The 24,565-nt window shown below is 45.8% G+C and overlaps 1 protein-coding gene across 1 annotated transcript in view; it reads left to right on the forward strand.

Moving 5' to 3' along the window:
* The window catches only part of LOC143934525 (uncharacterized), a 72,720-nt gene that overhangs the window by 30,714 nt on the left and 17,441 nt on the right, over positions 1 to 24,565 (forward strand). The window contains exons 2-7 of the mRNA XM_077458212.1: positions 4,986 to 5,114; positions 15,332 to 15,452; positions 18,845 to 18,958; positions 20,900 to 21,019; positions 23,796 to 23,903; positions 24,086 to 24,193. Of these exons, the coding sequence (XP_077314338.1) occupies positions 5,091 to 5,114; positions 15,332 to 15,452; positions 18,845 to 18,958; positions 20,900 to 21,019; positions 23,796 to 23,903; positions 24,086 to 24,193 (595 nt within the window). The 5' untranslated portion in view covers positions 4,986 to 5,090. The remainder of the gene's footprint in view (positions 1 to 4,985; positions 5,115 to 15,331; positions 15,453 to 18,844; positions 18,959 to 20,899; positions 21,020 to 23,795; positions 23,904 to 24,085; positions 24,194 to 24,565) is intronic.

The raw sequence follows: 24,565 nt of genomic DNA on the forward strand, positions 1-24,565 counted from the left end.
GACAGCAATTTTGTTTGGGAGCCACGTCGCACGACCGCGCAATTGTCAGTTAAAGCGACACCGTGCTGAATCGCAAAAAGTACTCCGGTCTTCGGCCAGCAAAATGGTCCGGGGGGCTTAAGTGATTAAACGTCTCCTATGGGGATTTTTTTAAGCGTAAAAGTTTGTCGCCGTTCCACGAGCGGGGCGCAATTTTGAAGCGCGACATGTTGGGTATCAATTTACTCGGCGTAACATTATCTTTCACAATATATTAAAAAAAAAAAAAATCGGGCTAACTTTACTGTTGTTTTATTTTTTAATTAAAAAAAGTATATATTTTTTTGCTCAAAAAAGTGTTCTTGTAAGACGGCTGCGCAAATATGGTCTGACAGAAAGTATTGCAATGACCGCCATTTTTTATTCTCCAGGATGTTAAAAAAAAAAAAAAAAGTATAATATTTGGGGGTTCTAAGTAATTTTCTAGCAAAAAAAAAAACAGTTTTTAACTTGTAAACAACACATCTGAAAAAAAGAAGCCCGGTCCTTAAGTGGTTAAGAGTCCTTTAATCATATATAAAGAGCTTACGTTGTGTCATCTGGCAGTATTTGATGAACATACCATGTTTGCCGGTTGTGGAGGTAGGAATTCCATTGAAACAAACCTCTGATGTGTTATCCCCATCAAAGGCCCGGCCTTTTCGCTTTGTTGCATTATGATGCGCGTCCTTTGTGCTGGAAAATGAGCTCCAACAAGTCCTGTCATTTCAAAGTGGGCTTAAAGTACATCAAAGGAAAGGGAGGGCACTACCAGCCACCTATTTACCAGGTAGAGCTCTGGAGAACATGCACCCACCTCCCCCCAAGGCATTGCTTGTGTCCAAAACACATGCTAACAAGGGGTTGGGGGGTGGGGGGTTGGGGGCGCAGTACCAGACAGAGACCAGGGCAAATCCATTGAAAGAAAAACATTTATTGATAAAAACTTTGCACGTGCACAGGCAGGTAGGAGAGCAGTATGATGAGCAACGGGAGCATAAAAGGAAACTCACCTGGATGGTGAAGAGCACAAATCCGGCAGGTCAGGCGAATGGCTTGGCTCTTACCCCCTGGATCTCCCATGGGGGAGAAACAGAGGACTCAATCGTGGTCCAAGGGATGGACGAAGCTGGACCCATTGTTTCTCAACCGTCTTTCAGTCAAGGCACCCGTTACAATTATGGACAATCTCAAACACCCTCCAAAAATGATGGGCAGTCCTGAGGCACCCCATTCTAAAATGTTTATTCTGATAGTTTTACATATTGCAGCAACATCCACACACGTAGGACACCCAACGTTAGAGGTGATTTATTCTTCCAAAGAAAATTATTATTATTAGGCTCCTTTCACACTGCCGGCGTTTTTCAGGCACTACAGCGCTAAAAATGGCAACTGAAAAAAAACTGGCCCCTTTCACACCAGTGTGAAAGCCGGAGGGCTTTCACACTGGAGCGGTGCGCTAGCAGGACGGTGAAAAAAGTCCTGCTAGCTGCATCTTTGGAGTGGTGAAGGAGCGGTGTATTCACCACTCCTAAGCCGCTCCTACCCATTGAAATCAACGAGGCAGCGCGGCTATACCGCGGGTGGTTTTAACCCTTTTTTCGGCTGCTAGCAGGGGTTAAAACCACCCCGCTAGTGGCCGAATACCACCGCTAAAATGACGATAAGTATTATATGGTGTGTTTTTTTGTTTTGTTTTTTTTGCACTAAAATTAATTTTATTATATTTTTTTCCTGAAAAATTTAGTTTAATAAAAAAGTTGACATAAAAATTTTCAAATATAACTTTTTTTATTCTACAGGGCCTCTGCTTTCAGAAAATATACAATATTCTGGGCGTTTAATAAATTTTATTACCAAAAATGAAATGTGACAAAATAAAATGCTCTTCAGCCGAATTGGTTAACCGGTTCCCGACCAGCGCACGCCGATGTACGTCGGCAGAATGGCACGGGTAGGCAAATGGGCGTACATGTACGTCCCTTTAAATTTGCCGCCCTGCCATCGCCGCTCCCACCCCAGTGTGAAAGGGGCCTAATACAGGATTTATATAGCGCCAACAGCTTACGCAGCACTTTAAAATGTAGGGGGGGGGGGCGGGTACAGTTTAATACAGAAGGGACAGGAGGGCCCGGCTCGTAGAGCTTACATTCTAAAGGGAGGAGGTGGTGGTACAAAAAGTAATAGATGCGGGGGAATGATTTGATGGGGGGTGGCTCAGGGACAGTTGTTAAGTGGGTGTGGGATAGGTTTCCTGTAGTTCTGTCTGTAGAAGCCGCTCAATGTTATCCTTTATGTCCATGCACCTTACGACGTTTACAGGCATATTTTGAGTCCAATGTTTATAGGCAGGGAAAAAAAAAAAACCTCCTGGTTCGTGTTTCTGTTTGGAGCTCACTGCCAGAAAAAACGTAAAAACTCTCCTAAACTCGTCTAGACTTAGCACAAAAAATGCTCTATATGGCTGTTTTTTTAAGCCCAGTGTGCATGGAGCCTAATGGCGGCAATCAGCAACTTATCGCGGCATTGCGACATTGTCGTGAACAAACTGGACACTTAAGTGACACTTTGGGGGACCAGTGATATTATTATAGTGATCATTGCTAAAAATATGCGCTATCACTGTACTAATGACACTGGCAGGGAAGAGATGAACAGGGGTGATCAAAGGGTTAAATATATTCCTAGGGAGTGCTTGCGAACTGTATGGGGGAGGTGCTTTAACTGTGGAAAGGCAGAGATCCATGTTCCTGCTTTGTAGGAACACAGGATCCATTCCTTCCCTTGTCAGAACGGTAATCTGCCTTGTTTACATAGGCAGACCGCCGTCTTGCCTGTGTCCCGAATGATTGGCAGAACCGCTAGTTGCCTCCCGCTGTGTTCAATCACAGCGGGAGCGGGTGACCGGCGGCGCACGTGCACTCCTACTGGAAGTGCAGAAGACGTACCTTACGTTATTCTGCGCACAGGAGCCACCGCCCCGCAGTAGATGTACGTGGGGCGGTCAGTGTAACGGAACGTCCCACACTCCGCTTGAGTGCTTCTGTCATACCACTTCCTTCAGTCTGAATATAGATATTCGATATTACAGCAACCAAGAACTAGGCAGTACTCGTTTTGGCTGCTGAACTGGAACATGAACTGTTTCTTTGAACAAAGGCATACAGATATCCACTCAAGGGACAATCCCCCCTTCTTTGCATAAAGAAACAGGGCTGGGTAGACTTGACCTCTACCAGTAGCATGACCAAGGTTTGTTCAAACGTCTCATCAGTAGACTGTCTTTGGGAGGGGCTGCTGCAGAAACCCCCCCCCCCCCCCAGCTAATCCACAGAGAAGACATACATGCCATAATAGATTGCTCCCAAGGCAGACACAAACCATGGAACAATCGGATAGAGCCACACCTCAAACGATCTAGTAAAGAGTCTACAACAGTATATGAGACAATATACAATATATATATATATATATATATATATATATATATATATATATATATATATATATATATATATATATATATATATAATATTATATTCCAGTGTGGTTGTACTGCGAGCCTGACTAGTGCAGATCAGACTGGGGTTCTTGGTCAGACTGGGTGGGGGGCTTGTGGAACTCAGCTTACCTTGGAGAGCACTGGAATCTCCTTGTCCAGCTCCCCCGATCCCTCCTATGTGTTGGTCACCCTGTGTCTATTAGGGGCACAGGGTAACTAACACACAGGAGGGGCCGGAGGAGCTGGACAAGGAGATTCCAGTGCTCTCCAAGGTAAGCTGAGTTCCACAAGCCCCCCACCCAAAGTGACTCTCGTCACAGTCAGCAACAGGTTAACGTTCTCATAAAAGACAAAAACTGCATCTAAGAAATGTTTCTGATTAAGTTTTCAGTGAAAGTTTCACTCTATTCATTTTCTGAAGTCGAATGCAAAGCAGAATTCACACCTTCGCACTCCTATGTGTGAACAGACACAGTGCCTCTATGAAAATTCATTGTGCATGAGTGTTAGGAGTTATACGTCACCTCTCTTTTCTTGGGCCCGGCTTCTAAAATCCTTCTTGTAGGAGTTCAGTAATTGCACTTTAGAATCAGGATGTTTTCCACAACGGGGGGGCTGACATAAATGGCTGTATCCCAGCCCCCCCCCCCCAAGGTGAGGATTGAAGCATTGAGAGATGCATCTAGGAGGCCACGTAAGTGATGGTGGATTTATCTTTTAGGCCCCTTAGTCTAGCTATACATGATTGAGTTTCTCTTTTCATGCCTGCGGGTTAAACGAGAGAAATCAGACGATTCCCAGATCCATATTACTGTCGGCTTCATGCTGGTTGTTGTATTCAGGCAGCCCCTGCACCCAATGGAACTGCCGGAAAGTGGCTGCATTTGCATGCTTTTTCCACCAGGCTTCTTAGACTTTGAATTTTTGTGGTGCCGAGAGGGCCACCAAGGTTAGAATTTTGGATGAAAATCGAGGCCATGTATTACCAGCTAAGCTTTGACCCGCAACCTAACCCATGGCACGACGCTTTTAAATTGGTCATAAATTTGTCTGGTTAAGCAGGGACTGGCCGAGATTTGATCCATCTATGGGCAGGCTGGTTGTACACAAGTCGATCCATCAATTTGACTTGGGTGCAACCAGCTGTCAGATTTTTTACATGCGATTATTGCCAGTGACCATTGTGTTGTGCCAGCAGGGAGGGCTCCCCATAAACCTTCCCCACCAGCAGAACACAACAGTGCTGTGGAGGCTTTCCCCCATGGGCACTGGCTGCATTGATGGGGGAATCAAGCGCTTTTTCTTACCTGCAACCTGTGGTGGAAGGGAAGAAAATCAAATCATCTATGGGCTGCTTTACTCACCTGATACACGACTCAAGAAAAGTAACCTGCAGGCATCTGACATGTTGTATGATAAACTATAACATTTTCTTTTTTTTTCTTTCTCTCTCTCTCTCCAGGCTTTAGTGAGAATTGTCCATTGTTGGACGTCGCTCCGATCCTCACATAGACTTGCAGATTTGCTCTTGCTCTTCGGCCAAAAAGTAGAAGGAGCAGAAAGCGACATGGCTGGCCATGTGTCTCCTACGGTAAGCTGCAAATCTTCATCTAATAAACTGGATGAAAGTTAAAGCGCATGCCTGGGCAATGTGTTCTGAAATGCTAGACCAGTGGTCTTCAAACTGTGGCTCACGGGCCAGATGTGGCCCTTTGCTTGCCTTTATCTGGCCCTTGATGCACCATTTCTCCCACTGATATGAGGCACTACTCCTACGGACACCAACAGTGGGGCATAATTTCTTCCACTGACACCAATGACGGGGGACAATTCTTCTAAATAACATCAATGATGGGGCACTAGTCCTCTCGCTGATACAAATAATGGGGCACTATTCCTCCCACTGAGACCGATTGAGCACTATTCCTCCCACTAACAGCAATGATGGGACACTATTCCTCCCACTGACACCAATGATTGGGCACTATTCCTCCCACTGACACCAATGATTGGGCACTATTCCTCCCACTGACACCAATGATTGGGCACTATTCCTCCCACTGAGACCACCGATGGGACACTATTCCTCCTACTGACACCAATGATGGGGCACTATTCCTCCCACTGACACCAATGATGGGGCACTATTTTTTCCCCACTTTCCAGTGGCGGTGCGTCCGTAAGGGCGAAGGGCGCTGCCCCTTCTCTCCAGCCACCCCTCTAGCACCAGTAGATAGATTCATGCACTGCCACCCCCATTCAGGCTCCATTTTCGGGGGCCAGGGGCCTGAATTACAGCGGCAGGGTCGTTTTTTTTTTTTAAGCACCTGATTAGAGTTATAGTCTCTAATAGGCGTCACAAAAAGTGACCTGCAAGCGCCGTCACTCAGCTGCGTTAGAAAAGAGAATGAATATTCGCTTTCCTAACACTAAACCACCTCTCCGCCAATCAGGTACTCGGATCTGTTAGCCGTCACCTGATTGGCTGAAAGGACAGGCGCTATGATTGGATGACTCTCAGGCGTCCAATCATAGCAGAGGATGGGAAGATAGGACGGTAGAAGATATTGAGGAGCTGTCCCACCGCCACCGAGACAGGATAAGTACAGACAGTGGGCACAATGGCTGCGTTTGATGGGGCACAGTGGCTGCGTTTGATGGGGCACAGTGATGCTGCATTTGATGGGCACAGTGGCTACATATGATGGGGCACAGTGGCTGCATAGGATGGGCACATTAGTGGTATTTGATGGGGCACAGTGGGAGCATCTGATATGGCACAGTGGCTGTGTTTGATTGCTACAGTGGCTGCGTTTGATGGGCACAGTGGCTGCGTTTGATGGGCACAGTGGCTGCGTTTTATGGCACAGTGGCTGCGTTTTATGGCACAGTGGCTGCGTTTTATGGCACAGTGGCTGCGTTTTATGGCACAGTGGCTGCGTTTGATGGCACAGTGGGTGCGATTGATGGTACAGTAAGTCTGCAATTGATAGGGTTTTTTTTTTTCAGAATTTTTCAGTTTGTTTGCTCCCCTCCAAAAAATTTGAGCACCAGCCGCCACTGCTCTCCATCCTCCTGACCACAGGTGCTATGTAATTATTTTGCGCCAGCTGACCATCAAGTTGAGGCCACTGTTGCCAGGGCTTTTTCTACCTCCACAGGCCTCAGTCCGGCCCCCCTAAAATTTGAAGGACAATACATTTTTTTTATAAAGTTTGGAGACCCCCTTTTCTAGACTATAGTATGCCTTCCGCCTTCTTATCCCCATAACATAAGGGGGATGTTTTTTAGTCCACCATATGAGGACTCAAGCAGAAATTACAGCACTGCTTGGGATTTCAGATAACTGGGCGGGGCTGACAACCCTACATAGGATTTATGGTGTCACAGAGAGAGTGTTGTCAGCCCATGAGATGCCCTGGAATATCCAGCACTTTTCTAATCTGTGAATAAAAGCATTGACTGGGGTATGGTGTGTATGGGCTGAGCACATCCCGCCCAGCTGTCCAACTGGAGTGGAAATCTTGGTTCCCGGTATGCAGTCAATTCCTGGCATCCCAGCTGCATAGAGAAGGATTGGATAAAAATGACTGTGCAGGCACCATGTAGCATGTAAAAGAGAAAAATATAAACAAGCCAGCGCTACAACTGTGAGCTGCTTGCAATAAAGGCAAAATACAAACCCTTATAATGAACAATAAAAATAAATTGCAGCAATATAAAAATAAGACTCCTCTGCGCATACAATGTTACAATATTAACATGAACAATAGCCCCACTGGTTCTATTAAAGTCCGCTGTAATGATCGGGTCAGTTCTTAGTCACTCAATGGAACCTTCTCCATCACAGAACGTCCCTGTGTTTGAATCAGATGAATTGCCAACTCACTAAAAGTCAAAAACTGCCTTCATAAAAAGTGCAGCAAAAGCGCCTTTAGCTACAATCTCAGGGATTCTACATCTCCGGCTCCTATTAGACCGGTCCATTCATCCCCTTCAATGGCTCGTGCTCATGAATCGTATTATTTGAAAAGCGTAAAGAGCGAAGCACTGTGGATGAGAGAAGTAGAGTGAGAACAGATGCATATCTAGAACCTTCAGGGCCCCAGTGCAAGAAACCATGAAGGGCCCCCTGGCCCGGGGCCCTTTCTGGTGATCTAGGGGGGCTTTACTGCCATCATAGGACCCTTTATTATGGTCTTGCAGCGGGCCCTCTTCCTGCTGTCTTGGGGCCCCCCCCCCCACTGTGGTGGAATGCCAGGGCCCAGACGCAAGTGCTGCCTTTGGGACCCCAGTAGTTCCGCCACTGGTGTCAGTCGTTTTTTTATTAGTTTGTTTACTATTTTATTATTATTATTTATTTTTTTTACAATTTTATTTTTTATAAAAAAAAATTTTTTAGGGCCCTCCTTGGGGCTTTGGTGAAATATCGGGGGGCTAAACAGACCTCCTGCTGTTTTGCTTTTAAGCCATAGAAAGCAGATTGAGGACAGCTCAATCTCCATCTCTGCAGTCTCAGCAGCACAGAATGAATGGACAGGAATATCTCTGTACAGAGTTTCCCATTCATTTATGAACTGAAACACAGTAAACACAGTTTACTATGCCTCAGCTATAAATTAAGAAAAAAAAAAAAAGAGTCGTGGCAAGGAAGGGGCTGGTAAATTACATGTTTACCGGCTCCTTCCCTCCTCTCCATCCTGACATCCCCTTCAATGGCTCGTGCTCATGAATTGTATTATTTGAAAAGCGTAAAGAGCGAATCACTGTGGATGAGAGAAGTAGAGTGAGAACAGATGCATAACTAGAACCTTCAGGGCCCCAGTGCAAGAAACCATGAAGGGCCCTCTGGCCGGGGGGCCCTTTCTGGTGATCTAGGGGGGCTTTACTGCCATCATAGGACCCTTTATTATGGTCCCGCAGCGGGCCCTCTTCCTGCTGTCTTGGGATCCCCCCCACGGTGGTGGAATGCCAGGGCCCAGTCGCAAGTGCGACCTTTGGGAACCAAGTAGTTCCGCCACTGGTGTCAGTCGTTTTTTTTTAATTTGTTTACTATTTTATTATTTTTTTTTATTTTTACAATTTTATTTTTTATTACAATTTTTTATTTTTTTTAGGATCCTCCTTGGGGCTTTGGTGAAATATCGGGGAGCTAAACAGACCTCCTGCTTTTTTGCCTTTAAGCCATAGAAAGCAGATTGAGGACAGCTCAATCTCCATCTCTGCAGTCTCAGCAGCACAGAATGAATGGACAGGAAAATCTCTGTACAGAGTTTCCCATTCATTTATGAACTGAAACATAGTAAACACAGTTTACTATGCCTCAGCTATAAATTAATAATAAAAAAAAAAAAAAAGAGTCGTGGCAAGGAAGGGGCTGGTAAATTACATGTTTACCGGCTCCTTCCCTCCTCTCCATCCTGACAGATCCCCTGCAGCAGCCAGTGGGAGAAGGGAGGGGGGAACCCAGCAGCACTGGGGGGGGGAGGAGGGGGGCTGGCAGAGAGCACACAGGGGGGACCAGGAGAGAGGACAGGGGTGGCCTATAGAGGAACCGATCTTTTCATTTCTCTCCTGCCACCGCTGAATGCCTGCAGGAGGAAAAGCGAGCATTCAGCGGCTGCATAGAGGGATCAATTCCTCTACCTGCCACCGCCCCCCCCCCTATTCTGGTGCACAAGGGAGGTCGGATCACACGGGCCCCCTAGAGCATAGGCACGGGTCGCCATCACAACCCCTGTACGTACTTCCCTGAGTGAGAAGATAGATCTATAAAGCGGAGGATGGATGCCTGTATCTTTTTTTATGTGAAACGCTTTGTGCTGCACATTTATCTGGCAGCGTTTATTGGCGGTGAGTGCGCACTGCATGTGGGTGGTGGTTGGCGTCTGGACACATTTTGCACAGTGTGTTTCACGGGTGTTTACCAGCTTATGCTTTTCAAATAATCCTACACTTTTATTTTACTTTTGATTCATGAACACGAGCCATTGAAGGGGATGAATGGACCAGTTTACTAGGAGCCGGAGATGTAGAATGCTGTCCCTGAGATTGTAGATTAAGACACTTATATTCTGCACTTTTTATGAAGGCCGTTTTTGATTTCTGGTCAGTTGGCAATTCATCTGATTCAAACACAGGGACGTTTTTCATACCATCTGTGATGGAGAAGGTTCCATTGAGTGACTAAGAACTCACCCGATCATTAATTGATCCAGTGGGACTGTTGTTCATTTTAATATCGTAACATTATCTGCTCAGAGGAATTTTATTTTTATTTTTAACGATACGATTTATTTTCTATGGAGGGAGTCATGGTAGACCAGCCTTGCTCAACCAGGGTTCCTCCAGAGGTTGCTAGAGGTTCCTTGAGCAATGAGTAATTTCTGCCTCTCAGATAAGTTCCCTCTGACACAATTGATCTTTTTTTCGATCTGTAAGGAGGAGCATTCTTCCCAATGACCACCAATGTAAGGATTATTCTTCTCACTGACAACCAATGCAAGGATAATTTTTCTCAATGACCGCCAATGTAAGGAGCATTCTTCCCACTGACCCTCATTGTGAGGAGTATTCTTCCCACTGATCACCAATGTAAGGGACATTCTTCCCACTGATCACCAATGTAAGGAACATTCTTCCCACTGACCCCCATTGTGAGGAGCATTCTTCCCACTTACCACCAATGTAAGGATCACTCTTCCCACTGATCCCCATTGTGAGGATCATTCTTCTCACTGATCACCAATGTAAGGAGAATTCTTCCCAATGACCACCAATGCGAGGATTATTCTTCTCACTGACAACCAATGTATGGATCATTTTTGACCGCCAATGTAAGGAGCATTCTTCCCATTGACTCCCAATGTAAGGATTATTCTTCCCCACTGACCCCCATTGTGAGGAGCATTCTTCCCACTGACCACCAATGTAAGGAGCATTCTTCCCACTGACCATCAGAAGTAAAGTGAGCTGTATATGTATTATGACACGGCTTGTCAGGACTGTAGCAGTCAGCCGATTGGTCATTGGAAGGTCCAGCTACAAAATAAACACTGAAAGGAATGAATTGGTCTTCAAGTGTTGCGGTACAATTTGTCTATATCAGCCATTTTCAACCAGGGTTCAGTAGAACCCTAGAGTTCCTCTTGCAGTTATTAGGGGTTCCTTGAGCTGTGACTGTGCCGGCATAGTTCCAGGACCAACACAACTTGGCAGAGCCAGCAGCATGGCACCAAAGATTTTTTATTTTTTTTAATGGTCTATAAGGGTGGCATCCTTACTGCTCACCACCAGTGTATGGGTCATTCCCCCCCCCCCCCGGCTTCCGATAATTAATTTTAGTAGGGGTTTCTTGAGATCTGAACCTTTTTTTCAAGGGTTCCTCTGGGGTAAAGAGAGGCTGATTTATCCCATGAAAAGTGTTTCTTTTATAGAAAAGCAAAATGTAAACGCTTTGTACTGCAGACGTGCGGCACCAAGAAAAGGTGTAACAAGTCTTTCCAGCATTCCTTCTCCATGCTTTGCTATTTAATAGTGCAGATCTGTAAGGAGCGGCCTGTTTACATGCGCTCACATTAAAGCCGTCTATAAACCGGGAACCCTTTTTACGATTACTTATTCCCTTTTTTTTACAACGAACAAGCTTCAGTTACTGTGCATGTTGCTATAAACCTGTAAGAAATGAAATATGGTAGTTCTGTTGTACACAAACATACAGTTAGGTATAAAGTGCCGGTAATGAGGGGTGCGCTTGCTTGCTGATGTTCTGAAGCTTTGTTTGGCAGAACAGCCGTGTATAACGCTCAGTTCACACCTATGCAGTTTGCTTTTGATCGTTTCTGCAGTGCCTTTTGTGTTTTTGCGTATTTTTTATTTATTTTTTCACAAATGCGATTTGCATTTTTTTTAATGCATTTTTTTGGCCAATTTGTTGTTGGACAGATTAAAAAATGCACAATTGCTGTAAAATGACGGCAAAAACGCACTACAGGGGCTCCCCAGGTTATGAACCCGTTATGGACTTTCCTCCTGTTTGCAATCCGAAAATGTTCGTAAATCGGCCGCGCATGCGCAGAACGACAATTACGGTTATTTCCAATGTTCCGTCGAATGCCGTTCTGCGCAATGCGCGCGAAATTGCAGACATTTACGACATTTTCCGAGGCTCCGTCTAGCCGCGCAATGCGCAGAACGGCAGGTGGTCCACGCAGAAAGGCAGAGGCGCCCTGTTCGTAAGTAGGAGTGGTTCGTAAGTAGGAGTGGTTCGTAAGTCGGGGGCCCCCTGTACATGCTTTTCTGCAGCTTCTCCATTGAAGTCTATTCAACCAAAAAAAACAAAAAATAAATAAAATAAAAGTACAGTTTTGCATTTTAAAAATGTCACTGACCCTTCCCAAAAACGCAGCGGCTGAAAAAAAGCATAGATGTGAATGTGTACCATAGGAAAAAATGTTAAAATGAACGGTTGTGCATTTCTGCAAAAAGAACTGGAAAATGCATAGGTGTGAACCAGACCTTTATGCCCTGTACACACGGTCGGACATTCCGACAACAAAATCCCTCGAGTTTTTTCCGACGGATTTTGGCACAAACTCGTCTTACATACACACGGTCGCACAAAGTTGTCAGAAAATCCGATCGCTCAGAACGAGGTGACGTAGAACACGTACGACGGGACTATAAAGAGGCCAGTAGCCAATATCTTTCGTCTCTTAATTTATTCTGAGCATGCGTGGCACTTTGTGCGTCGGAATTGTCTACACACGATCGGAATTTAAACAATTGGATTTTGTTGTCAGAAAATTTTAGATCCAGATCTCAAACTTTGTGTGTCGGAAATTCAGACGGAAAAAGTCAGATGGAGCCCACACACAATCGGAATTTCCGACAACTAGATCCGATCGCACATTTTCCGTCCGTGTGTACAGGGCATTAGACCAGTGATGGTGAACCTTGGCACTTCAGAGGTTTTGGAACTACATTTCCCATGATGCTCATGCACTCTGCAGTGTAGTGGAGCATCATGGGAAATGTAGTTCCAAAACATCTGGGGGTGCACCATCACTGCCTTAGAGGCTGCCGTAGGTTTGTGTGGCTGTCTATAGGTGCCTGCTTTTGGTACCTGGATGAAAAACAACATTTTTGCAAAATGAAAGTGGTTGTGAAGGCAATTTTTTTTGTTACCTTAATGCATTCTCTGCATCAAGAAAAAAAAAAAACCTTTACAATAGCAGTGGCCCCACTCTCTGTTCACTGGCTGTGTTTGACAACAGTGGGACTCAATGGCTCCTGCTGCTGTCTCAGAGCCAATGAGGAAGGAGTAAGCTGAGAGAGCTGCTGCTCTCATGCACATCACTTGATCGAGATCTGTTGTGTAAATTATATGAAGATGTATTTAATAGGGATGCACCGAAATTTCGGCCGCCGAAACATATCGGCCTGAAAATGGCCTTTTCAGCAATTTCCCAAAAGAGAAAAACGCCCGATAATGGGGCGGGGGGCAGGTTTCCGCAGCCCGCCCCTGGTGCCGCCTATCACGGGGCTTCCTATACCATAGAAGGAAGGAGAGCCGCCGCCGCCACCTGGTTGATTAGAGCGTCCAAGGATTGGACGGGTGATCTGTCTATCAAAGTGCCCGGACAAGAGGGAGGGGCTGTATGTGACGGCGCGCAGCGGGGAACACACAGCTATTGAAATGAAAGCTGTGATGTTCCCGGCGCTCTGATCAACCAGGTGGCAGCTCTCCTCTCTCTTCCCTTCACAGGCTATCTGCACTACTGGGGACACAGGCTGCACTACTGGGGACACAGGCTGCACTACTGGGGACACAGGCTGCACTACTGGGGACACAGGCTACACTACTGGGGACACAGGCTGCAATACTGGGACACTGACTGCAATACTGGGGACAATGGCTTGCTGCAATACTAGGGACAATGGCTGGCTGCAATACTGGGGACAATGGCTGGCTGCAATACTGGGGACACTGGCTGGCTGCAATACTGGGGACACTGGCTGGCTGCACTGGGGACACTGGCTAGCTGCATCTGGCGGGCACTGGTGAGGCTACATTGATCTCTTGTATCGTCCACAGTCTCTGACCACCTCCTGTACCATGTTCCCAGTCTCTGACTCTCTGACCATCTCCTGTACCATGTCCTCAGTCTCTGACCATCTCCTGTACCATGTCCTCAGTCTCTGACCATCTCCTGTACCATGTCCTCAGTCTCTGACCACCTCCTGTACCATCTCTGCGGTCTCTGACCATCTCCTGTACCATGTCTGCAGTCTCAGACCATCTCCTTTACCATGTCCCCAGTCTCTGACAATCTCCTGTATAGTGTCCCCAGTCTCTGACCATCTCCTGTACCATGTCCCCAGTCTCTGACCATCTCCTGTACTACGTCCCCAGTCTCTGACCATCTCCTGTACCATGTCCCCAGTCTCTGACAATCTCCTGTACCGTGTCCCCAGTCTCTGACCATCTCCTGTACCATGTCCTCAGTCTCTGACAATCTCCTGTACCGTGTCCCCAGTCTCTGACCATCTCCTGTACCATGTCCTCAGTCTCTGACAATCTCCTGTACCATGTCCCCAGTCTCTGACCATCTCCTGTACTACGTCCCCAGTCTCTGACCATCTCCTGTACCATGTCCCCAGTCTCTGACAATCTCCTGTACCGTGTCCCCAGTCTCTGACCATCTCCTGTACCATGTCCTCAGTCTCTGACAATCTCCTGTACCATGTCCCCAGTCTCTGACAATCTCCTGTACTATGTCCGCAGTCGCTGACCATCTCCTGTATAAAAATATTTAAAAAAAAATAAATTTTGCTTTTCAGCATAGTGTATTTTTCATTTTCGGTATCGGTTTCGGTACGAAAAAACCCATTCGGTGCACCCCTAATATTTAATATGTATTGTCACAGTGTCTCCCAGTGTTCGTTTTCCCGCAACCCTAGAAATAGAGTGATAGGTAAGGTGCATTATACCATTAGATGAAATTGGCACTTATTAGCGCAAAAGCGTATCGTGGGTTTTTCCACAACAGATTGAGCTCTGGTAAGTAGAAAGGGGGTGGGGGCTGCCCTTCAAAGGTTTTCTACCTCATTGCAGAGAATGCATTAAAGTGGTGTTCCACCCCCCCAAAAAAAAATGCATGAATGTGCCTAAAAAAAAATAAGAAAAAAACATTTGGAAATTTTTTTTTTACTCGCCTCTAAATGGCTGTAGCTAGGGGGTCCCTCGTAGTCTACCTCCTTCAGTGCCTGGGCTCTTGACATCACTTCTTCTCGGCGCAGGAAGGGCTCAGCTCTGCCCCCTCCCTCTTGTCAATAATCTGTGACAGGTCCCAGATGATTGCGTGCCCAATCACGGCACGTGGCGCTGCTTTCGCATGCGCAGTGGGTGCCCGGCTGTGAAGCCGCAGCCGAGTGCCCACAGTTACAATGCTGGTTTACCGCCGAACGGAGGGGGAGACGAGCGGGGGGTTCGATCCCCCGCATCGCTGGACCCTGGGACAGGTAAGTGTCCGATTATTATAAGCCAGCAGCTGCAGTATTTGTAGCTGCTGACTTAATTTTTTTTTTTATAATAGGAACACCTCTTTAAGGTAAGAAACCGTTTGCCTTTAGAAGCAGTTTAAAGGGCATGTCTCAGTTGAAACAGGTTGTTGCGGCTGGGGGCTTTGTTTTGCTTGCTCTCCATGCATGCTGCGATTGCATTTTTTTAAAACAAATTTAAATTGCGGTTTCTATAAAACAAGAAGCATTATTATTATTATTATTCTTGCATTTTCATTGTTTTAGGTGATATTTAGAGACGTTGCGGTTTATTTTTCGGAAAAGGAGTGGGAGCTGTTGGAAGGATGGCAGAAGGATCTGTACACTGGCGTCATCAAAGAAATTCATGGCATCTTAATTTCACTGGGTATTGTATCTCGGACAGGCTTGTAAACTCTCAGAAAGCAGGAATTCAACCTAGGCCTCTTAATCAATGATCTGTTTCTGTTGTTATTGAATTGTAAGGGCTCATTGCATGCAAAATTTACCTTCATGATAGTGCAGTGTTAATTAAGTTACTGACAGTGGTAGAGGCTGGTGTAAGTAGGGCAGAGGTGGGTGTGTTAGAACAGTGGATGGTGTTGGTCAGTAGGGCAGTGGACAGAATCAGTAAGAAAGTGGATGGGGTCAGTAGCCCAGTGGATGGGGTCAGTAGGCCAGTGGATGGGGTCAGTAGGGCAATGGAGGGGCTCAGTAGAGCAGTGGATGGGGTCAGTAGGGCAGTGGACGGGATCGGTAGGGCAGTGGATGGGGTCGGTAGGGCAGTGGACGGGCTCAATAGAGCAGTGGATGAGGTCAGTAGGGCAGCGGATGAGGTCAGTAGGGCAGTGGATGGGGTCAGTAAGACAGATGAGGTCAGTAGAGCAGTGGATAGGGTCAGAAGGGCAGTGGATGGGGTCAGTGGGGCAGTGAACGGGGGGTAGAGGTTAAGTTGACGACAGTGGTAGAGGTTGTTGTAAGTAGGGCAGAGGTTGGTGTTAGTAGAGCAGTGGATGGGGTCAGTGGGGCAGTGGGCAGGGTCAGTAGGACAGTGGTAGAGGTTGTTGTAAGTAGGGCAGAGGGGGGAGTTAGTAGAGCAGTGGATGGGGTCAGTGGGGCAGTGGACAGGTGCAGTAAGAAAGTGGGTGGGGTCATTAGGGCAGTGGACGGGGTTATTGGGGCAGTGGATTGGGTCAGTAGGGCAGTGGACGGGGTCATTAGGGCAGTGGATGTGGTCAGTAGGGCAGTGGATGGGGTTAGAAGGGCACTGAACGGGGGATCCCCATAGGGCAGTGGACGGGGTCAGTAGGGCACTGAACGGGGGGTCCCCGTAGGGCAGTGGACGGGGTCAGTAGGGCAGTGGACGGGGTCAGTAGGGCAGTGGACAGGGTCAGTAGGGCAGGGGACGGGGTCATTAGGGCAATGGATGGGGTTAGTAGGGCACTGAACGGGGGGGTCCCCATAGGGCAGTGGACGGGGTCAGTAGGGCAGTGAACAGGGGGTCCATAGGGCAGTGGACGAGGTCTGTAGGGCAGTGGATGTGGTCAGTAGGGCAGTGAACGGGGGGTCCATAGGGCAGTGGATGTGGTCAGTAGGGCAGTGAACGGGGGGTCCATAGGGCAGTGGATGAGGTCCATAGGGCAGTGGACAGGGTCATTAATGCAGTGAATGGGGGGGTCTGTAGGGCAGTGGTGGTCAGTGGGGCAGAGGTTGGTGTTAGTAGGGCAGTGTAAGGTGTCGATAGGGTAGTGAATGCGGTCAGTAGGGCAGAGGACAGTGTCAGTTGGTTTTTATTTTTATAATTTTTTTTACAAAAAAAATTGGTGAAAATATTTTCGCTAATGAAATTAACACTATTTTTGTTGACTAAAATACAATGAAAATAATTTGGGTGACTAAAGTACGACTAAAACTTACTGTATTTATCGGCGTATAACATGCACTGTTTCCCCCTTAAAATCAGGGGAAAATCATGTTATACGCTGATCCCCTGCTGATTTTGAGCATTTAAATGTAAGTTTTTTTTTCCGTAAAAAGTTTTTTTCCTTAAAATTTCCTCCTAAACTTGGGGTTCGTGTTATACGCCGATAAATACGGTACATATCACAACAGATAAATCTGTGTCTCTGTAGTGCATGTTCAAACTTTAACCACTTAAGCCCCGGACCAATTTGCAGCCAAAAGACCAGACCGCTTTTTGCGATTCGGCACTGCGTCGCTTTAACTGACAATTGCGCGGTCGTGCGACGTGGCTCCCAAACAAAACTGGCGGCCTTTTTTTCCCACAAATAGAGCTTTCTTTTGGTGGTATTTGATCACCTCTGTGGTTTTTATTTTTTTGCGCTATAAACAAAAATAGAGCGACAATTTTGAAAAAAATTCAATATTTTGTACTTTTTGCTATAATAAATATCCCCAAAAAATATATAAAAAAACATTTTTTTCCCTCAGTTTAGGCCGATGTGTATTCTTCTACATCTTTTTGGTAAAAAAAAAATCGCAATTACCGATTATTAATTGGTTTGCGCAAAAGTTATAACGTTTACAAAATAGGGGATAGTTTTATAGCATTTTTATAAATTTTTTTTTTTACTAGTAATGGCGGCGATCAGCAATTTTTATTGTGACTGCGACATTATGGCGGACACATCGGACATTTTTGGCACATTTTTGGGACCATTGTCATTTATACAGCAATCAGTGCTATTTAAATGCAGTGATTCCTGTGTAAATGACACTGGCAGTGAAGGAGTTAACCACTAGGGGGCAGTGTAGGGGTTATGTGTGACGTTATGTGTTTTTTTTATTTTTTTTTTATTGTAGAGGGCGGGGCCTGGCATGTGACGTCACTTATCGTCTTTCCCTATAACAGGGAACAGACGATCGGTGACAGCCACAGTAGGAAGCATGGGGAGAGGTTTGTTTTTACAGACCTCTCCTCGTTCTTCAGCTCTGTGACCCCAATCGGGTCCGCTGGTCCCGCGGTCACGGAGCTCAGGACCAGGTCGGGAGCGCCCCACGCCGGCGGCACGCTCCCGACCCACGGCTGGGCACTTAAAGAGCCACTTACAGGTACATGATTGTGCCCAGCCGTGCCATTCTGCCGACCTATATGTGCAGGAGGTGGTCCTTAAGCATTTAATACCAGAAATAATGACGTTATTCGATTTTTTACTCCATGAGTATATAATGAGTTTGGAAATTCTAGAGAAATGCTTAAACAACACATTACATTTTAACTAAACCCATTCGATTTTGGTAGACTAAAATGTACTGGAGATTTTAGTCGACTAAAATACGACTAAAAGAATTCAGAGGACTAAAATACGACTAAAACCAAAAGAATTCAGATGACTAAAATACGACTAAAACCAAAACAATTCGAAAAACCTTAAAATATGACAAAAACTAAAAATGGCATTTTAGTCAAAAGACTATGATTAAAATGAAACCGAAATTCGATGCCACAATGAACGCGGTGATAGTGAGCGATTCAGCCTCTTGTCACCAATCACCCTGCTCGCACCTCTTTGAAATCTGCTGAAAACGAGGCAATTGTTAGCCGTCCTGGCAGGGAAGAGAAGTGGAGCTTTCAAATACCCAGACTGTTGCCCAGCGGGCACAGAGAGAGGGGGTGGGGTGGGTGTGCAGTTTTCGCCTTTTTATTAAATATTTTTTGTGAAAAGTTGAACTTACACTTCAAGAGCAAGAAAGAGCAAACAAAGGGTCACCTTTCTATTATCTTTACAAACTATTTTTTTTTTTATTTTTTTTTGGCAGGCTTTGTGATTCTAAATCCTAATAACTTCCTTCGGATACAGCCGGAAGAGGAGCCCTGTCGGAAAAGTTACCACGTCGGTGGCAGGAATGGAAACGTGAATGTCGCAGGTTCAGGTGGGCCGAGTGTTATTTTGTGCTGCACTTGAATGTTTACATTTATGGCACTCCAGAGCGCAGCTCGGAGCATAAGGCTTGATTCACACTAATGTGTTTTTTGATGCATTTTGCAGAAATGCAGGGACATTTTTTAACATGGGTTCCTATGGAACATGTTGACATCAATGCATTTTTGTGCCTCTGCGTTTTTGGAAAGGGTCGGGGACTTTTTTTTTTCATGCAAAATGCAGCGTTTTGCATGTAATAGAAGTCAATGGAACCACACCCAAAACTCAAGTATTTTTTTTTACACAGTATTTAGCTGGTTGCTAAGCAACCACACTGTAAAAAAAAAAAAACGCGGTAAAAACGTGTGTCCAAAAAGCACTGCAGAAACGCTCAAAAGCAACATGCATACATGTGAGCCTAAAGCCGCGTACACACGGGCGGACTGTATGGCCTACTTAGTCCGCTGAAACACATTTCAGCGGACAGTCCGCTCGTGTGTGGGCTTCAGCGGACTTTTTCAGCGTGCAGTCTGGCGTACTAAGTATTTGGGAAATTCCGTAATACTGTCCGTCATACTTTGGTTTCAGCGGACAATCCGCTCGTGAGTAGGCTAGTTCGACGGACTAACAATGGCGCATGCCCAGAAAGGATTTACACGGCGGAAGGGTGCTTTGCTGTGTATTGGACTTCCTATTTCTAGTCCCGTCGTACGTGCTGTACACGTCATCGCGCAAGCTTTCGACGGACTGTTTGTGCATCCGTGTGTGGTCAAGTCCGTTCATTCGAAAATAGGACGGACTGTCTGTCGGATTGTATGATGGACTAAGTAGACCATACAATCCGACCGTGTGTACGCGGCTTAAGAGAGAACACTGAACCATTCACATCCATCCATGCTACAGTTAACCACATGACCTCCGAAAAAGATTTACCCCCCCCCCCCCCTTCACGACCAGACTATTTTTTGCAATATGGCACTGCGTAGCAATTGCGTGGTCGTGTGACGCTGTACACAAATAAAATGTATGTCTTTTTTTTTTGCACACAAATAGAGGTTTCTTTTGGTGGTATTTGATCACCACTGCAAAAGAAGACAGACAACTTTTCGGGAAAATTTTTTTTATTTTTTACTTTCTGCTATAAAACATATCAAATAAAAAAAAAAAGTCGTGTTATAGATATGGCAATAATGTAACGCACGCTTACGTGGATCATGTTGAAATGACAAAAAAAAATTGTGAGTGTTCTACATGACAAACAATCCCTATTCAGTAAAACAATCCCTTATTCTATGGTCCCCTTGGCTTTACCTACTTGCAGGTCCCTAACACATAGAGATATTCCTTAGGTCGACTGGCGGGAAGCTCCGAGATGGATTTTGCTCTTTCCTTCTTCCTATCCCCGTTTCTTTCTTTTCTTTTCTTCACTGTTCTTAGCCAAAACTTGGCATTGCGTGTATGTAGCCCCTTTTTTGTAACCCAGCCTATTCCGGACATATTTTGGGGAATTTGATCCCTCATATGGGAGAGTTACAATGGTGATAATTGCAAGTGCCTTAAAGTGGTTGTAAACCCTTACAAACCACTTTGAGCTACAGGTAAGCCTAGATTAAGGCTTACCTGTAGGTCCAAGAAATATCTCCTAAACCTACACGGTTTAAGAGATATTTGCAAAAAGACAGGCATCGCCCTAGACATCGGCACGCAGGCGCACTGACCACGCCGCAGATCGTATGCACGCCGTATGTAGACTGTAGGCTGCAGCGCTCTCTTCTTTCTATTAAACCTGCAGCTTTCGTAGATTTGACCCCATTGGGTTTTGGTAGGAGAGCTGTCTCTTATCAAACTACTAGACCAGACCCGAGTCTAGCGCTCAGCCAGCATGGCCTCTAACATCGTCATATGGCCCTCCTAGTAGATCTGCTCTTATTGTTCCCTTTATTTTTGTTAGACCCAGACTGTTCTTTGGTGAACCCCGACATTCTGTTAACGGTCCAGCTCGGTGAGAAGCAGCGTGCCACAGAGACATACGACCAGAACGGCAGAGAGAACGTGTCGTTCCCCAGCACAAGTAAGATCACCGAAGCAAAACTGTGTTTTTTTTTTTATGCATTTGTGTCAGGGTCATGATTGAGTGGATAGTCAAAATACTCCATGGACTATGTGCATTCCTCAGTAATAGTACTTGTAGCATTGCTATTTATGAATGGTGGAAAAGAGGAAGGGTAAACCACTGCTAAAAGCTGAAACTCCCAAGATTTTCGTCCCCTGCTGCCCTTCCCCCCCCCGTATTATTATTATTATTTTAGAGGTTAGTTCACCTTTATTATGCTGTCCTATATTGGTGTAGGAGTATGTTGTGCTAAACCTACCTTCCTGCCACGACTCCTTCATTTAAAATAATTTTTTATTATTGTAAAAAAAAAAAAAAAATGGCTGTAGATAATGTACCACATCCCTGGAATATAGTATATGTAGGAAATTTAGAATTTGGACTTTACTGGTGCAAAAGAGGGCAAACACATGAATATATAAAAATGCCAAAAATATATTTCAAATTTAAAAACACACACAGAATAAAACCCCACTGTCCGATCCCATTGGAACCGGCAATATTAACCAGAAAAAGGCTGCTCAACATTTTATTGTATCCCGGTGGTGGCTGGTGCTCAATATTTGGGGGAGTTGTGGTTGTGTGGCAAACTAACCCCTCCCCCCTCCTCGCAGAAGACAAATGGGAAGGTGCCTTAACGTAGGACAGGGATATGCAATTAGCAGACCTCCAGCTGTTGCAGAACTACAAGTCCCATGAGGCATAGCAAGACACTGACAGCCACAAGCATGACACCCAGAGGCAGAGGCATGATGGGACTTGTAGTTTTGCAACAGCTGGTGGTCCGCTAATTGCATATCCATGCCGTGGGAGATATTGAGGATATCAAGGGTTAGGGCTGCTGCTCCTCGCTCCAGTTGGGGTTTCTCCTCCCGGCCAAACAAAGTGGACCCTGAGACCCAACTAGCCGGGAGTTCTAAGACTCCCTGGCCAATCGGGTCTCGGGACCCGCTTCCTGATTGGTCGGGAGGAGAATCTGGAAGCGAATGAACCCTGCAACTGAACCCCCCTCCTCGCAGTAGACGGATGAGAAGGCGGCCTTACCTTAGGAGATATCAAGGGGTTGGGCTGCTTGCTGCTCCTTGCTCCAGCCGTTGCTTCTCCTCCCAACCGAACAGAAAGGGGGTCCTGAGACCCGATTGGCTGGGAGTTCTAAGCCCTTGTACGCACGGTCGGACATTCCGACAACAAAATCCATCGGATTTTGTCCGAAACTGGTGTTGCATACACACGGTCGGACAAAGTTGTCGGAAAATCCGATCGTTCGTAACGTGATGACGTTATTTAGTTACGACGGGACTACGTTCAGGCTAGTAGCCAATAGCTTTGGTCTAGGAATTTGATCTGAGCATGCGTGGCACTTTGTCTGATCGGAATTCTCTACAAATGATCGGACAATGTCCGATCGGATCATGTTGTCGGAAAATTTTATAGCCCAGCTCTGAAACTTTGTCGGTCGGATATTCCGATGGAAACAGTCTGATGGAGCCCACACATGGTCGGATTATCCGACTACACGGTCCGATCGGACATTTGCCATCGGAATGTCCGACCGTGTGTACAAGGGCTAAGACTCCCTCCCCGTTTGAATCTCAGAACCCGCTTCCTGATTGGTCGGGAGGAGAATCGGGAAGCGTATGAACCCTGCAAATGAACCCCCTCCTCGCAGTAGACGGATGGGAAGGCGGCCTGACCTTAGGAGATATCAAGGATATCGAGGGGTAGGGCTGCCGCTCCTCACTCCAGCTATTTGTTCTCCTCCCAACCGAACAGAAAGTGGGTCCTGAGACCCGATTGGCTGGGAGTTCTAAGACTCCCTTGCCATTTGGATCTCGGTACCCGCTTCCTGATTGGTTGGGAGGAGAATCGTGAAGACAATAGCGAATATTATTTCGCTATTGTCACACAGCTGGGTGGGTTCAGGGAGCGCTGCTGTGTTCCAGCAAGTCCACCATTTTTTTAAGCCAATTAGAGCCTTAGGTTCTAATTGTGTGCTTCCAAAATAAAAAAAAATCGTTTGAAATCCATGCGTCCGACGCTCTGCATGTAGATCAGGGACAGGCCACCACTGTTGTCTCCATAGTTACACCAGGAGATATTAAAAAAAATGTTGACGCGTTTCACAATCCTTGCTTCCTCAGGACCTTATATTCTTGGGTATAAAATGAGTAGCTTCCTTTTATAAATGAATAGCTCCTGGCCATTCACTGTGCTCATTTGAAATGGAAGCATGGTAAACTGAGTTTATGAATGGCCAGGAGCCTCTGTGTCCTGTTCGTTCATCTGAAAGGGATGATGTTTCCTCAATCCCTTTCTCTTTCTCAAAAGTGAGACTTTGGGGATCTCTTTAGACCCCTAAAATCTCACAAAAAAAAACCCAACGGCATTGTAGAAATTCCTTTTTTTTAAAACTGCAAAAGAATTGTAAAAAATCTGACCATTATTTTTATTCAGACTAAAAAGCCACAACCAATATGTAGCATAAAATAGCCACACCCACTGTTTGCCAAGGTTGACGCTGGTAGGGGCCCCAGTGCATTACTTTGCCCACCGGCCCCATGATGCTATTAAGGTGGCACTGCCCACAGGTATGGGTCATACATACTTATATTGGTCCAAGCAGGAGGCACATCACAAAATATCTCAATCTCTTTAAATCTTCTCCAGTGTACAGTTAACTTTGTTACTCTTTTTCCAAGATTTCTGCATCATCCATTGTTCCTTATTGTTCTAGGCAAGTTTATAGACCGATTCGGGGAGTACACAGCTGTTAAACAGGAGTCTCCGAATGAAGATTTTTCTGTTATTTCCGATGTTGAAATTTTGGAAGACACAGGAAAATGTAAGTAGGGTGCCTGGGCCTGTCACAATGCTACATTGTTCCCAAATTTTCCAGTTTGAGAATATTCACACAGTTTAGAATGTAGTTGTGTAAAGAGGACAGGACTATAGACAAAGCTGTCAGCGGCTCGGGAAGTATTGCCCTGGTACTCTTCCAGTGACCCTTATTGTTGTCCTTCACAGGTTTTACTCCTAATAGCCCAGTGGTTCGGAGGGTCAGTGTTCAGGAGCCCCCAGCCAATAGCCACAACTTCCATACAGATGGAAAACATGGTATCAAATATGCAGCTGGTGAGTTGTCACTTTACATGGATCTGTAGTCTTTTTACAGTTGAACTGCAGCCAATCCGCTATCTACACCGATAAAGTACAGTTACTCTGTGTGAGTAATGATCCACGACAAAGAAATACCGGAGATAACATTTCAGCTGTACTCAAAGGACAAATTTTAATTCAGTTGATTATACAATAAACATCATCAAGGGGTCTGTGTATGAAAAATTAGCTGTGAGAATGTCTCAGCCGCTGGGAATAATCCCCGTAATGTGTTTAATTAACCACCTTCCGCCTGGCCTATAATAAAAAGACAGCGGGCGAGAGCACCATTATTCTGGGTGGACATCATATGAGGTTCTCCTAGTCGCATGCCCCAGGGGCTGTGCA

The sequence above is a fragment of the Lithobates pipiens genome, unplaced genomic scaffold (genome assembly GCF_037356315.1).
Source record: "Lithobates pipiens isolate NorthernLeopardFrog02 unplaced genomic scaffold, aLitPip1_a1.2 Scaffold_27, whole genome shotgun sequence".
Lineage (NCBI taxonomy): Eukaryota > Metazoa > Chordata > Amphibia > Anura > Ranidae > Lithobates > Lithobates pipiens.